Below are 14,159 nucleotides of genomic sequence, written 5' to 3' on the forward strand. Positions count from 1 at the left end.
CCTGTTGCCCATGCTAACAGTTTGGGGTCTTTTTTGTGTATGTTTTTCAAAGAGCTTGTACTCTTACTCACATGACAGCAACATGTTCAATGTGGTGCTTCTTGAGCGCTAGCGATGCTTCTGTGTGTCCCTGCGTCAAAGGAGACCAAAGTGAAGTTAACAGTGAAGAAAAATCTTTGTGATGCAGCGTGATGTACACCTTGATCTTTTTCTTGGCTCACTTGTTTTGCATGGAACAAGGAGTTTCTGTCGGCTGTTTTATTGTGGACGGTTACACCTTGTTTTTTATTGTCTTGTATTTTGAGAGATCAGAAGCCCAAGCAACCAACTGGCTGAACAAGAAGCAAAGTGTTGGGATCTGTTTAAAGATTATGTAAAGGAAAGGAAACACAGATTCCCAGATGAGAATGGCCCTGAGTTATGACTGAATTAAAAATTTTTTAAAGGCAAAAGGGTGCTGTGGTACCTAGCCTGGTTGTAACGCCTGGGGATGCCACTGAGCCTGCCTTGGGAAGGCTGCGGGTACCTGTGATGCTCAGATGCCCGTTGCCAGGAGGCTGGGGTTGGTGTGCGCAGCGTTGCTCGCTGCACACAGCCGGGTCTTTCTGAGCGGCGTGCTGTCTCTTTAGGTTGTCTGCCTCATCAGGCCCTGGGCTCCCCGCTTTTGGAAGGGGGACCCCTAAGCTTTTGTGCTGAGAAGAGGCCTTGGCCTCAGCTTCTGCCTGCTGTGAATCTTTCAGGAAGACAAAAAGAAATATAATTAATCGTAAGGTGTTACCTGTGTGGGAGCTGTGTGACTAGCAAATGTTTGCAGAAGCACAAGTTTGCCTTTCCAAGAAGACGGCAGCTTCTGTTAGTGAGCTGGTGTACAATGCTGTAGATGCCTGCTTTGGGAGTGGAAAAGCAGCACTGGCATTTATATTTGTGCTAGCAATGACCTCTCTCTGACCTGAAACATCTCTTTGCACAGAGCCATGAAAACCATGATACCGTCTTTTTTTTCTTTTTTCTTTTCTTTTTTTTTTTTTTTAAACTATAGATTATAACTTCATTTCATACTGGCTGGAGCTGTGCTTTGTTTCTTGATGTGGTAGAATAATGTTAAGGTGTATCTTAATGCATGGCTTGTTTGGTCCTCAGCCAGGGAAAGTCCATCGAAGCTGCATGCCCAGTGAAGCAGATACCATGTAAGTAAGGCTCCTCACTGTGATGATAGCATGATAAATAAGTAAGAACCTCACTTCTTTCTTTTTTTCTGGCTTCTAATCATTCTGCTTTCTTTTAGCTTCCAGGTACTGCAAAATAAACCTTGGTTTCTAGTCTTCCGGTGTAACACTAGCAACATGCTGGCAGTTCTTTGTAGTTATTTGACAGCAGACTTGCTCACCTGACCAGCCAGCCACTTCTTTTTGCCATTCCACAAATTAACCCTTCGTTCCTAGCAGATGTTTGTGCAAGCTCAGATGGGGATAAAGTTGAAGTTATTCATTCGGTTGGTTTTGTGGGTACCTGGCTGAGCACCCACTGAAATGATTTTTAATGTTGCTGAGATTTTCATGTGTAATGATATGTTATGCAATTGTGGAACATTAGATGGAATAATTAAACTCACCACCTACTTAACTGACCAAGGCAGCCTGGGTGATGCACTTAATTGTACGGCATCTGTTACCTTGCATGCAGAGGGTGTTCAGGCTTAATGAAAACACATGGCCCAAAGTCTTGATGAGTTTTCCCTGGGGTTTTGCAGGCATCTTCTTCACAGCTATTTCACAGAAGCCATCTTGAGTTTCGTGTGAGCTCCTAGCTCTTTTCTGTAAGCCTTTTTGTCCAGGAACAACAAATTCTGCATGCTTGAACTGATGTGCAAGGGACAGCATTCAGCTCACTTTACAGTCTGCTGTGATGAATGAGATGACAGGAATGTCTCCATAACCATCTTCCTGGCAGGAGGAGGTGGTATCTAGTTCAGCTGGCGTGTGTAAATGGTATCTCTTACGTTGCTGGAACCTTGCATGCAACAACTTCTCTTTCTCTGAATTGCTCTTTACCTACTATTTTAATGTCTCCAGACGCAAAGCTTATGCTTTAAGGCATTGATGCAGACTCTTCGCCAAGATGACAAAGTGTGTGGCATTATAAAGCGTTTATATTCCTGTAGATTGTTGCTTATTTTTAGCAATGTAGTTTCTGCGAGTGAATGAGTCATATTGGTCTGCACATTTTGCAGTGACTTGAATGTTAGTTTCTCAGTACTCAGAGAAGAACCTTAAAAGTCATCGTGGGTTTTTTTCATTTGTTTCATGATTTTTCTTTCGTGGTTGGTGTTGAAAAGTCATTGCTGTCTTTGGCAAACCAGAATATGTGGAACCTGTGTGAATTTTCTTTTATGGACTGTAATGGGCCAAGCTTTATCCAGAACGAAGATAAGAAGAGGTAGGAGTGCTCGGCCCCTTAAAACTGGAGTGGTCTTCAGTTCTACTCCTGAGGCCTTACCCCAGACATCTGGAAATTGTGAAATGCTAAACTCAAGAAAAGTGGGTGTCTTTAGAAAGTAAGCGGTGGCAACAACCTGCAAGGAGGTCAGTGTTTGCTTCAGAAGAAATGAGCTTCCTTCTGTGCTGCAGCATTGCCGTATATAAACTCGGTCCCTGCGCGTAGCAAACCTCTGTTTTCTCACCTGGTTCTTAAAAACTGCAAGTGAAAACAGAAATTCATCTCTGAACTTGTATATCGAGGTATCTTGCTCCCAGTCGTGCTACAGTTGTTAACTGTTAATTTGAGATTGGAGTGTTTACAGTGACAGAGCCAAGATTTGCCAAATGTGGATTATCCAGTTTTGGAACTGGAAAGAATTATTAAAGAAGTATTGGCATTTAATGTAGGTGGTATTTAAAAAGCATGAGGCGCTTGATTAAGCAATTACCTTTTTTTTAACTGTATCAACATGTGAACAATTTTCCTTTCATGGCCAACGTTCCATCTGCAATTGCCCTTCAACAGGGGTGGGCTTTGCAATATTTGTAGTTTTTAGGAATTGTATGGAAATGGATCATGTAATTAAAAAATGGCAATACATCTTATTCGCAGTGAACACATGAATAGCTGTTGCTGTGCTGCTTCAGTGATGCATGGTGAAGTAGCCCAAATACCGGTCGTGGTCAGAGTGCTGATAGGAGGACAGCTTGTGTAGGAAAATGCCGGCTGACTTTTCAGTTCAGAGGTGTGAGGCTTTTTCTGTCAGACAAGGATGGGTGTTGGTGCTTCATTTGGGGTTTAGGCACTGTTAGGGAATCATGGGTTTCTTAGTCTCGGGCATTGTTATGAATAAACTTGACTCATATTTTGGAAAGAGGTAGGCAGCTTGGGGAGGGGTGGGGAATTGCATGCGATAATTCATTGCTTCTCTGGTTTTTATTTGGGGGGAAAAAAGAGCGCAAGTATTTGCCTGTAGATTCTTTGTAGTGGTTTAATTGTATTGCAGGCATGTGGGGTGGGGAGGAGAGGGTGAGAAGATAGAGCTAATCCATATTTGATCATAAGAAACAAAACTGTTACTAGAGATGAGTGGCCTCTGTTCTGCTTTCTCATGGCGTCTGATTTTTGTGTAAGCAGCAGTGTAGGAGTGTGTTGAATGGGTGAGAACCGAGTTGCATAGTTGGTGGATGTGAGGACTGCCGAGTTCTCTCCCACATAGTTAAAATGTGATTAATGAAAGGCTTGCATAACTTGTGTTACTGAGACAGGGGGAAAAAATCAGATTGGATGCGTGTGGCTGTTTTGCAAGGTACGGTTGGCTGAGAAAAGCAGGAAGGGCTGTGCTCGGGCTGGGAGCTGAGTCGTGTAGCCAGGGTCAGAGGTGTCTCCTGCCTGAAAGGTGCTGCTCTCCAGCATGGAACTGCTTTAAAGGCAGTGTGCAAGTCTTACAGGGCGTGACAGGCTAGAGGAAAATGGAACAAAGAAGAGAGTATCTATCGCCATGTTCTGTTGTCCTGTCACATTTGATTCCTCCTTGTGCTTCCTCCCGTAGAGTGGAGGCCATCATTACCCAGGTGTTTTTGTGAGTCCATTAATCCCGTTGGTGACAAGGAGCCTCTTCCTACAAAGCAACCCCAGGAATCTGGCTCACCCATCATTAGGAAAGATGAGGGCTTGGTAAGGACAGACTTGCTTGTCATGAGGGGACTAGAGGGACTGTGACCTCTCCATTGCATCTGCTCCACCTTCCCTCCTTGGCTCAGTGGCCCGTGGCCAAGCATGGAACTCATTTCCGATATAATCAGTTGGAGCAAATAATTGGTGTAACAAGAATTGTGGTTTCCAAGGTTGTTTCAAAAATACAGCTACTTCCAGCTGCAGACTTAATTATGTAGTCACTCTCGGGCCTGCCTTAGTAATCTCTTTTTACACTCACCTGTCCCACCCCAGTTGTAGGGGAGTAACCACTTAAACAGATTACGGCATGTGAGCTGTGACTGGAAGCACCTTTTCATACTGGCTGTCTGTTTTCCTGAGAATATCCTTCTCGGACTCTTTGAGGATGACCCATGCTGTAATTATTGCCTTGCAATCCTGGGTGTAGAATCCAGCCTTCCTTTAGCAACATTCCGAAATTACACCTACTGATTAAAGCAGAGAAAAAGCATACCAGAGATGCTTTGTGTTGTCTTCAAAATTTGTTTACCACTATTAGTGAAACTAGTAAAATACTAGCTGTTCCCTTAGGTGTCATTGGTTTTATTTTGCTGTGGGATGGCATAATTACTTATTGCCATGGATTATAGAAAGCATAAGTGCAACTCTCTGAACTGAAACATGAGTTTCAAATAACACCACAGATTATTATTATTATCATTATTATGCTTCACCCCAAAATTGTAACCCTCTGTTGCAGCAAGCTGGAGATAGTTTTTATACGTATTAGGAATTGCCCTGTGAGCAGAGAACAGGAGATGCTCAAGGTGAGATGATTTGGTAAAATGTAGCAGATGCGTGACTTCTCTAGCAAATATATCTGAATTTCCTTCAAGACCTGGATGGGACCAAAGAGTTCTGCAGTGCTGCGTGGCAGTTTTGCCGCTCTTCCCTAGGCTTCACGAGGTCCCTTCTCCCAGCGCACTGTGGGTGGAGGGGCTGGTGCTTCCCACGGAGCAGGAACTGGTGTCAAGCAGCCCAGCCAGGCTGCAAGGGACGTGGTCCAAGGAGCTCTTGGCAACCAGTTCTTGAAATGTCCTCATTACCTGGAGGCTACTTTCTGTGCTGTGAAGAAGAAAGAAAGCTGGAAATGGTACCTTCATAGGAGCAAGAATAACTGGTACTAAGGAGCTCTGTATACCTTTTGGTGGTTTTCTTTTTTCGTGGTTGTTTGTTTTTTTTGTTGTTGTTCCTCTACACCCCCGTAACAGCAGTGTATCCACAGTTATAGATTAAAGCCCCAAATGTGCAAAGTGGGAACTTTTTTTAAAGGTTTAGCAGGCCGTGGGACAGCAGACCCGGGGAAGTCCATCTCTCAGACTCTGCAGGCAGGTTGAGAGGGTCTCTCCCTAGTTTAGCCAAATCCAAGTCTGGAGGAAATGAGCCAGATCCTGTGGCCGGAGAGTGTTGGAGCAGATGGTCGTAATGCTCTCTTCTGATTTAAAATCTAACAATTCTCACACACACCAGTTGCTGCATTTTGATTCGTGTAGGAGGGTGCTTTCTGATAGAATGGGAGCATGAAATCAGGCAGGAATGGGGTGTGTGGTAGCCATTGCCCATGGTGGAAAAGATTGCCTGGTGTGGGCAAAAACACCAAAGCTCAGTGGGAAGTATCTTTCCTCTGCAGAGACTGAGCAGGGGAAATGTCTGCTGCCACAGGCTGAGGGAAGTCTCGTTCTTCCACTGACTTTTAAGAATATCAGAGGACAGTGAAGAGAAAGTGCAGTGTGTTGTAGTAGCTGAAGGGGATGGGTTTTGTCCAAACTTGATTCCAGGGCTAAACTACTTGCTTTATTTTTGGCTGTAACTGCAGAGGGCTGGTGGGAGAGAAGGAAAATGAAATGTAAAGCTTCGTTATTCTTGGCCTGTACTTAGAGTCTGTGAAGTGTTCCTGCAGCTGCTTTAAAGACACCTTGAGAAAGGCTGTTTTCTGTGTGTTTAATACAGAAGTGTACTGAGCAGGACCACAGATTCCTGAGAGCAATCTGCCGTGATATGTCCCACTCTGTGAAATTTTGTTCATGTATCATGCTTGAGATGTACTGTTTAATGTGGCTTTTGCAATTGCTGGAAAGCCAAGCGACGCATTCGAGTCCTGATCAGGCCCGGCAGCTGGTGGAGGAGGGAAGAGAACTTGGCAGAAATGCAGAGGATTTGGTGGAGACTGGAGAATAAAGGACAGCTGGATCTCTGGCTGTGTTTGGGATGGATTTGACAGACACCAGAGTACGAGAGGGCGCATTACAAAGATGAACTGGACACTATCTGGGGGGGCTCTGGTTGAATTAATCTCTGAGAGGGGACTTTGGGATATGTTGCTTTCCCCCCCCATTAAGTGGCAGGATGAAGTTTACAGCTATAGGAATGGGTACTTAAGCAGTGACTTGCAAAGTGATAGAATGACAAAGCTGAAATTTCTGTACCTGCAAGTGTGATACACAATCACTTCATAGCAACGAACAAGATTTGGCTTCAGGTAGCTGTAGCATAGGGTGATGCTGATCTTTTAACATATGAAAACTGTGCCCTTTTTTCCTTTATTTAAAAATTAAAAGAAGTCTCAAGTATTTGTATTAAGTGAGATAGGCAGACATAAATAGAGATATGAAAAGTCTGTTTATGCAGAAAGCTGAAAAAGGAGCCCCAGAGCCACTGCTGAGTAATCTGGATTATGTCTCTCTGGTATTGTATTCATTCACTGAGTTTTTTTGCTTTTTGCTTGTTTTCTGTAAGGTAAAGTGCTTATGTTGCAAAAATGAATACTGTGTAGAAGTGAAATTTACTTAATTGGATTTTTGAATATCAAAATGTCTGAAAGAATAAACAGCAATAAGAATTAAGTGCTTGTTGTGAAGTTTTCCTAATACTTTATGCAGTAAGTATGATTTTGATTTTTTTTTTTTTTTTAAAAAAAAAACCCTACATCTGTTTTGCAGGAGAAACTGTAGAAGGCCTTCGAGAGAGCGATTATCTTCTGATTCATTCGTGTCGGCAGTGGACAACAATTACAGCTCACAGTCTGGAGGAGGGTCACTACGTCATAGGGCCAAAGATAGAAATCCCTGTACATTATGCAGGTAAAGCTATTGTTGACCTGAAATACAAATTCAAAGGGAATGAATTGCCTGCTGCTTACACTGATCGCTTTATTTGACAGAGTGAAGCTAAGCCTCTGATGCTGGTGTCTATGACTTAACTTTTTAATAATGCTACAGAGTGCAGGAGATATTGGCTTCCTCCCAGGGCTGCTGGATAGACGTATTTCATTGGGCAGCACATTGACAGAACATGTAGCTACACAGAAGAATTGGTTTCAATTTGAGTATAATAAATTGCCAGCACTTCTCATCTGTGAATGTGGTGACAAAAGTGTGAAAGTTTGAAAATGCTTTGAAATGTTCAGTCAAAAGTGGAACGGGTTTTACACTCCATTGCATACTCAAGCTGCAGGTTTTTTTTTAATATTTCCATGTTAAAAGTCAGGGACCCTTCGTAATAATACTGCAGTTTTACGCTAATGTTCCTCAGTAGTTCCTTGTCACTGTCTGCCTTTTTGAATGATGCAGTAATACTGTTGTTCCAAGTAGATATGATGCAGCTAATCCATATTTATTTTATGATTTCAAATTATTTTTCCTTTCCTAGGAAATTATTTTTAATACTGCTTCCTACTGCTTAATGTCCTTATTCACAAGCTGAATAGAACGATATACTATATGAGTGGGAAGTACTTATCTTACTGCAGTAGATACAAAAATTTAAAAAGTTGGAAAGTGTGAACTGAAAGAGCCATGGCTATAAAGCAAAGATGTGGGCTTAGTGTTTTAGTTGGTCTTTTATATAGCCAGTTGTCAACTGCGTAATCTACTCAGTGCTCTTATGGTCTCCTTTAAAATGCTGGTGCAGTGAAGGTGTGCTGAGTTGTAAAAGACTGGACTGAAACATTTTATTTCAATTGCACCAGTGCTGCAACTGCAGTGATGCACCCGGTTTCAGTGATGAGAATTATCCCAGTTGCCTTCTTACGTACTGTTTTGCCTTTGAGTTCACTTCTGGAGGGTTAAGTTTAAGATGCCTGTAAAAGCTTTAGTCTGATGGCATATAGTGTTACAATATACATGGCTTTAAAACTCTGAATTTAACTTTCTTAGTATAAACAGTTTCTAGTGCTTGTGCTTAGTAACATTGATTTTTTTTTTTTTTTTTTTAAACACCTCTTGGCTGCATAAGCTTCAGTGCAGTGGCCAGATAAACACTTCACTTCCTTCAAACTGAGTGCTGCATTTTAAAATCCTCACTGATTCCTGGAAGAAGGAGAACAGAAAATAGAATGGTTATAGGCATGAAAGAAGATTGGATCTTAGGGGGTGTACTAAAGCTTGGATCTAAACTTTTAAAGAAAGTAACAAAGATCTGTTACGTGGGGTTACCTGAGTCTTCATGCTTCCATTCATTCGTAGCTTAAATTTACAGAGATACCAGCAAAATCAAAATCTGTCCCCGAAGATACTGTAAAAGTATCAATGTGCTTTTCTTCCTGGCTTGCGTTAGTGCAGGAAAAGTGTGTTTAGCTGGCAGAATACGTTTTGCTGTCAAACAATCTCCAGAAAGTTCCCTGCCATAAACCCCTTGTTAATGAGGTGAAAATACATGAAAGTTCAGAAACTGCCGTGTAGCGAGGGCACTGACGGAATGTGTGATGGGCTCCGATGCTGCCAAAGGAACTTCACGAAAATCGTCAGCGCTAACTTGCGGCACCAGAGCGTGTCTGATGGGCTTGCCTACAAGAAAGGAGAAACGAGTCTCAGCATGTGGAGGTTTAGTTAGCAAAACGCTGCAATCTGGTGCTTGGGTGCTGACATTTAAATGCATTTAGAGATGTCTTCCATACCCTACAGATTAATTTATGCTGCTGTGGAGTACCATACAGAGATCTGTAAGCTAACACTGAGTGCGCTGTCAGTGCTGCTTTGTGCAGTGCCTCGCGTTTACTGCTTTTGGGATCCAGAACCCCTCACTAAAGGGGCAAAGTTTAACGTAGGTGTCTAGGGAGGCTTGCTGGGCTGGGTGCCGACCTGACGCAGTTATGCTGCTGGCTCTGGAGTGAGCTCTGGGAAGGCTGGGAGGTGGGAGCACTCCAGAATCATTACCTTTCTGAGGAGGACATGCTGCTGCCGTTTGGAAACTATTGCTGTATAAATTTTGGATTATAGGACTGACTTTTTTGCATGCTTTAACTTTAAACTTCTGTCAAGTAAGATGTACTGCCTACCAGAATAAGCCTTAGAGGTGGAATAGAAGAGTTCATTAAAATTACTTTCTAGGTTTGTTTTGGCTTTATTGGAATAACTTTTTTTTTTCCCAACCCCTAGCAGAACTCTAATGTAGCAAATTGCAGCATGATTTTGGTTGCAACAGTTGAGCAGAAAGGGAAGTTGAAACTACTGTTATTCTCCTGAGATTATGGGTTTAAGTACCACAAAGTCATCACTCACATATATAAATAAGAGTATAAAGTAAATCTTATTTTGCTACTTGCTAAATCAGGTTTTGATACACTTACTAAACCTAAATACAATAAAGCCTTATTAAAGAAGGAAAATGCTGTATTTTGCATTTAAGTGATATCTCAGTAGCAGAACCTGAGTTCCACAGTTCTGCCGATGGTCTGTTCCCTACTGGGAAACTGCTGCTCTGGTTGTTTCTGTTGGGGATGGCTGACATGGTTAAATTTTGCGGTTGCTGTCAAAGAACAGTCATATATGACAGCTGTTAGTCTAACCAATCCCTCTTGAATACTTTTTCCAGTCTGCTTTTCTATAGAGTAAAAGTTAAAGTTAATGTAGCATCGAATTCAATTTTCATGTAATTAAAACCAAATGGCTAATGTGTTTCTGGCTTCTAAACAAAAGACGTCTTCACGTGCATACAGAATGGAGAGCCGATCACAATTACTGTCCTGATAGTGCCCTGTCTTGGCGTGAGAGCGTGGACTTGACAAGAGTCCAGGGTAAACCATCACAACAGATGGACATGGCTGTGGTGTCCTTTGCTTTCCTCAGGTACACAGTTCACACTTGATGCTTGCAGGAGGGTCTTACCAGTGCTCTACCTAAACTAGTTTTATATTGTTCCTGCTACTACAATATCCTTAATACTAAATGTCTGCTCTAAAAGCGAGTGTGTATAATCCGTACCCTCCAGCTTGGCTTCGGCAGCACTGTAATCTTTACCTTGATAAATGTCTCCCTTAGTAGCCTCTGGAAAATACTGTTTTATCGTCTGAATTTGGAAGACACAGGGCATGCTGGCAGCTTACAGAATTAGCTTTCACTGTGCTGCTGCTTGCTGAGAGGAGCACTTCTCATTGCTCTGCAGAGGTACCTGTGCGGGAAGGTGTGTCCCAGGGGTGCTGATGTTTGAGACATTCACACGTATTCTGTGATAACTGCAAGGCACTGGAGACACTGTCTGGAGGCTTGAATGCTGTGGAGCTTGAGTGGTGTCTGACCCTTCTTGTGTTACCTTCCAGGGCTCTATAGGTCACAGCTATCAAAAGCGGTTTTGAGGATTCGTCAGCTCAAGCTGCAGAGGTCTTCTGCTCTGACTATGAACGGCCCAGGTTCAGTCTGTTGTAACTGCCTGTGCTACGTGGCCACAGTGCTGTACGTGTGCAGATTACTGATATGAAAGTTGATGGAGTTGGATGTGGTTGCTCAAAACTTGCTCTGTGGGAAAAGTGGCACAGAGCGCTGTGGAGAGACCCACGTGTGTGTGCGTGCTCCCACCTACACAGTGCAGTCTTTTCTTTCAAAGGCTGTGCTAGTATTGGTGAGTGTATGCAATAAAAAAAAAGTGCTTTGGGATGGGTTGGCAGCATCTAGGTTATTTTGCCCAAAATACTCACTCCCACATTTAATCAAAGCAGAACAGGACCTTTACCGTTGTTTTTTAGGGCCTTATCTCTGTTGTTGCAACGGATGGTTCATTTGCTCTCCTGTCTGTTTGAGGGGGTTTTTTCCATTCTGACAGCAAAGCCATTCCTTTGAGATGATGCTTAAAAAAAAAAAAAAAAAAAAAAAAATCCAAACCTCTACCTCTTCTGTTTCTTTACACTTCTACTCAGTTTTGCCCTGGGTTTAGATGGAATACATGTTGTGTCACTGCTGCCATCTGTGTTCTCATAGAGGGCAACTAATTAAGAAAATACTTTCATGAAGACATTAGAAAGTAACACCCTATTCCAGGGCGTGCCACGCTCTAACACATCCGGGGTGTTGGAAATACTCTTCATGTGAACTCACGCCTCCCCACCACATAGTGAAGGTGTGCGATTGCTAATACAGAGTAATTGCTGGTGCCCTGTCTGGTTGCTTACCTAAGTGTGCTGATAGCTTTCTTAATGTCTTTTAAACAAAGAAAGATAAAACCTCCTAAGATGAACCTTCCCCCGGTAGGACGCTGGGTGGGAATGAGTCAGAAGTCCCTTCTCGGGTGTTAGAACTGGCGTACAATGAACGTCCTACTGAAACCTGTTTCTACTGGTTTGATTAGTTAATCATGGAGCCATGCCTGATGGGCCTGTTCCTCGCTGCGTCCTGCTAACGCCGAGGAAGACACTCTCTGCAGGTCTTCTCAAGAGTGAACTTGCCTTTGCAGCAGTGGAGCAGGAGAGCTCCCTGAGATTTTGTGACGTGCAGCTGCAGGAGTTTCTCTCTCCTGTCCAAAGGCATGCCTGCCTCTAAGACACAATTTTGCAGTCCCACCCTGAACCTGATGCATCCAAGATCTGAAAGAGCTTGGATTTTTACTTTGGTGATACTGAGCACTCTCAGATGTTTATAGTATGTTGGGTCTTCTGTAAGTATGTTGTACGCCTCTCTTCATGGCCCTAGAGAGAAGAGCAGACGTTGGACTGGCAAGCATCCGTTGCTTGGCAGCTTTATGGTGTCTGCTGTCAACTTGTGTGACTTTGGGGACAGAGGGGTTGCTTCCTTGTCTCACATTCAATTTGGACTCTTCGCTCCCACAAGTGCAATTTGACGCTGTCTGCTGGTCAAGGAAGGTGGTGGTGGACGACAGAGAGCCCTTTCTCTGGGGCTTTGCCTGCCTGGGAGCAGCTGGTGGTGTCAGGGAGGGCTACACTGGTTCTTCTGTGGAAGTGGAGCAGTACAGCTCTGATGGGGTAATTTTTAAGTTCAAAGGAGTGGGTAAGATCCAAGACAGGGAGGGACACTGCTCTGGAGTAGGCAGCTTGCTTAGGTGAGTCCTTTCCAGCCAACAGGTACACCACTCCCTGATACCAAATGCCTGTTGCATTTTAATTTGTGTTTTGCTTTGAACTTCACCTGGCACCCAGCTATCACATAGTTCTCCTGGGGCTTTGTGCTGTACAGCTGAACGTTAACTGCTGGAGAACAGGGCCTGAACGACAAGCTGCCATGTGTCTATGGGCTGGTAAATGATTAATGAATGGATGTCCTCAGAAGAAAGCCAAGAAAAAAACCAACCCACACATTTAACCTCCCAGCACCCAAGTTTTGTTTTGGTTTTTTCCTTGAAAAAAGTTGTATGGTCTGAAAAGAAGTCAAGAGGTTTGAAAGCTTTTCTTTGTAAGTATTGCTAATAAGAGCATTGCCACTACCACACAGTTTTCATGCTTTCGAAAGAGAAATATGACTTCTGTAGCTCTGAATACTTGACTATGTGAAGTTTCCTGAGAATTGTAACCCTTTTCTCCTCATAAACAAATAGAAGAAAGTCTATTCGGTATTTATTTAAAGGTCTGATTGTAGTGTAGTGCCTGGGTACTGCAGGGTGAGAGGGCACTTGTTTTCGTGAGCAGTGTGTGTCTCTGCAGCTGCAAAGTCTGAGATCAGTAATGTCTGAAACACTTGTAATTGCCCATACAGCATCATTCCATACTTTTCTGTCAGGGAAGTGATTATGCCTTAAAATATATTTATCTACTTGTTTTTAGTTTAATTGCTACCCTCTTTTCCCCACCAAAGACTGAGTTTTTTCTGTTCTAGGCAGTTATAGCTTTGTAGTCTGGAAACTGTCTTCATATTCCTGAATTTTTCGAACTTGTCACCTTGAAATGATGGATGAACTGTTCCACCATCCATGAGCAAATGTCTGTATTCTTAATTTTTCCCTTTTTTGTCAGTGTTACTTTCAACAAGTTTAGTTGCTGTCAGACTTTCCCCGTAGTCCTGTCTGTTTGTTATCTTGTTTAAATTTTGCCTATTTATTCCCTGTTGCATATTTAAATTCGGGCAAGTGCCTCCTCATTGATGTACAGTGCAATATCAAATCACAGGATCAAAATGCAGGCACTGAAGTTGCTGGCAAGAATTGCTTGCTGATTTCTTTTGCACCTGTGGGTGCAGACAGCCTTCCTGTTCCTTCATCTGCCCCCATCAGCAAATCTGGTGAAGTAGCAGCTTTTCACGTAAGTTTAGTGAAATATTCCCCTTTTGTCTGACCACCTGTGCTGGAGAATCTCTTCTACTTTGCATTTTGATTTATAATTATTAAGGAATATACACATGTGTCTTTCTGTCTTTTTTTCTGTTTGTTTGCTTGCTTGCTTGCTGACTTAATTTTTGATTGAGTGGTTTGTCCTGAGCCCAGGGTATTTGTTCTGAGTGTATACAGTACTTGCTTTCTAGGATCATGCACCAGTAGCTTCCCAGAACGCAAGTTATGGATCAGAAATACCTTTTCAGTGTAGGGAGATGGTTCAGATTTAGCTTCTAGTGAAATGGCGGTCTGTAATTCTTCATCAGGTTGCACTGCTGAGAATCTCCCACTCTCTACTTCAACTCTTTGGAGTCAGACAGACTTTTTGCAGCATCTGCTTTCCTTAAAGTTATCATCCTCATAAATTAAAATCAGTGGACGGTGAGACTGCTTTTCTCTTTGTCTATATACATCTTATGTCTGTAAGAGATTTCTGG

The 14,159-nt window shown here is 42.8% G+C and overlaps 2 protein-coding genes across 5 annotated transcripts in view; both read left to right on the forward strand.

Moving 5' to 3' along the window:
* LOC142360854 (ras-related protein Rab-10-like) overlaps positions 1-7,207 on the forward strand; it is a 65,327-nt gene extending 58,120 nt beyond the window's left edge. Inside the window, exon 6 of the mRNA XM_075416239.1 lies at positions 7,134-7,207. Coding sequence (XP_075272354.1) covers positions 7,134-7,145 — 12 coding nt within the window. The 3' untranslated portion in view covers positions 7,146-7,207. The remainder of the gene's footprint in view (positions 1-7,133) is intronic.
* The window catches only part of GAREM1 (GRB2 associated regulator of MAPK1 subtype 1), a 112,626-nt gene that overhangs the window by 16,709 nt on the left and 81,758 nt on the right, over positions 1-14,159 (forward strand). For 2 of the 4 annotated variants that reach the window (XR_012763443.1, XM_075416234.1), the window contains exon 2: positions 7,134-7,274. The exons of 1 other annotated variant lie outside the window; for it this stretch is intronic. Coding sequence is in view for 2 of the 3 variants with exons in the window: in XM_075416234.1 (XP_075272349.1) it covers positions 7,134-7,274 (141 nt within the window). In the remaining variant the exon portion in view is untranslated. Of the gene's footprint in view, positions 1-7,133; positions 7,275-14,159 lie in introns of those variants that run through there. One more of the 4 variants, XM_075416236.1, reaches the window with a different exon arrangement.

This window comes from Opisthocomus hoazin, chromosome 3, assembly GCF_030867145.1.
Source record: "Opisthocomus hoazin isolate bOpiHoa1 chromosome 3, bOpiHoa1.hap1, whole genome shotgun sequence".
NCBI classification, from domain to species: domain Eukaryota; kingdom Metazoa; phylum Chordata; class Aves; order Opisthocomiformes; family Opisthocomidae; genus Opisthocomus; species Opisthocomus hoazin.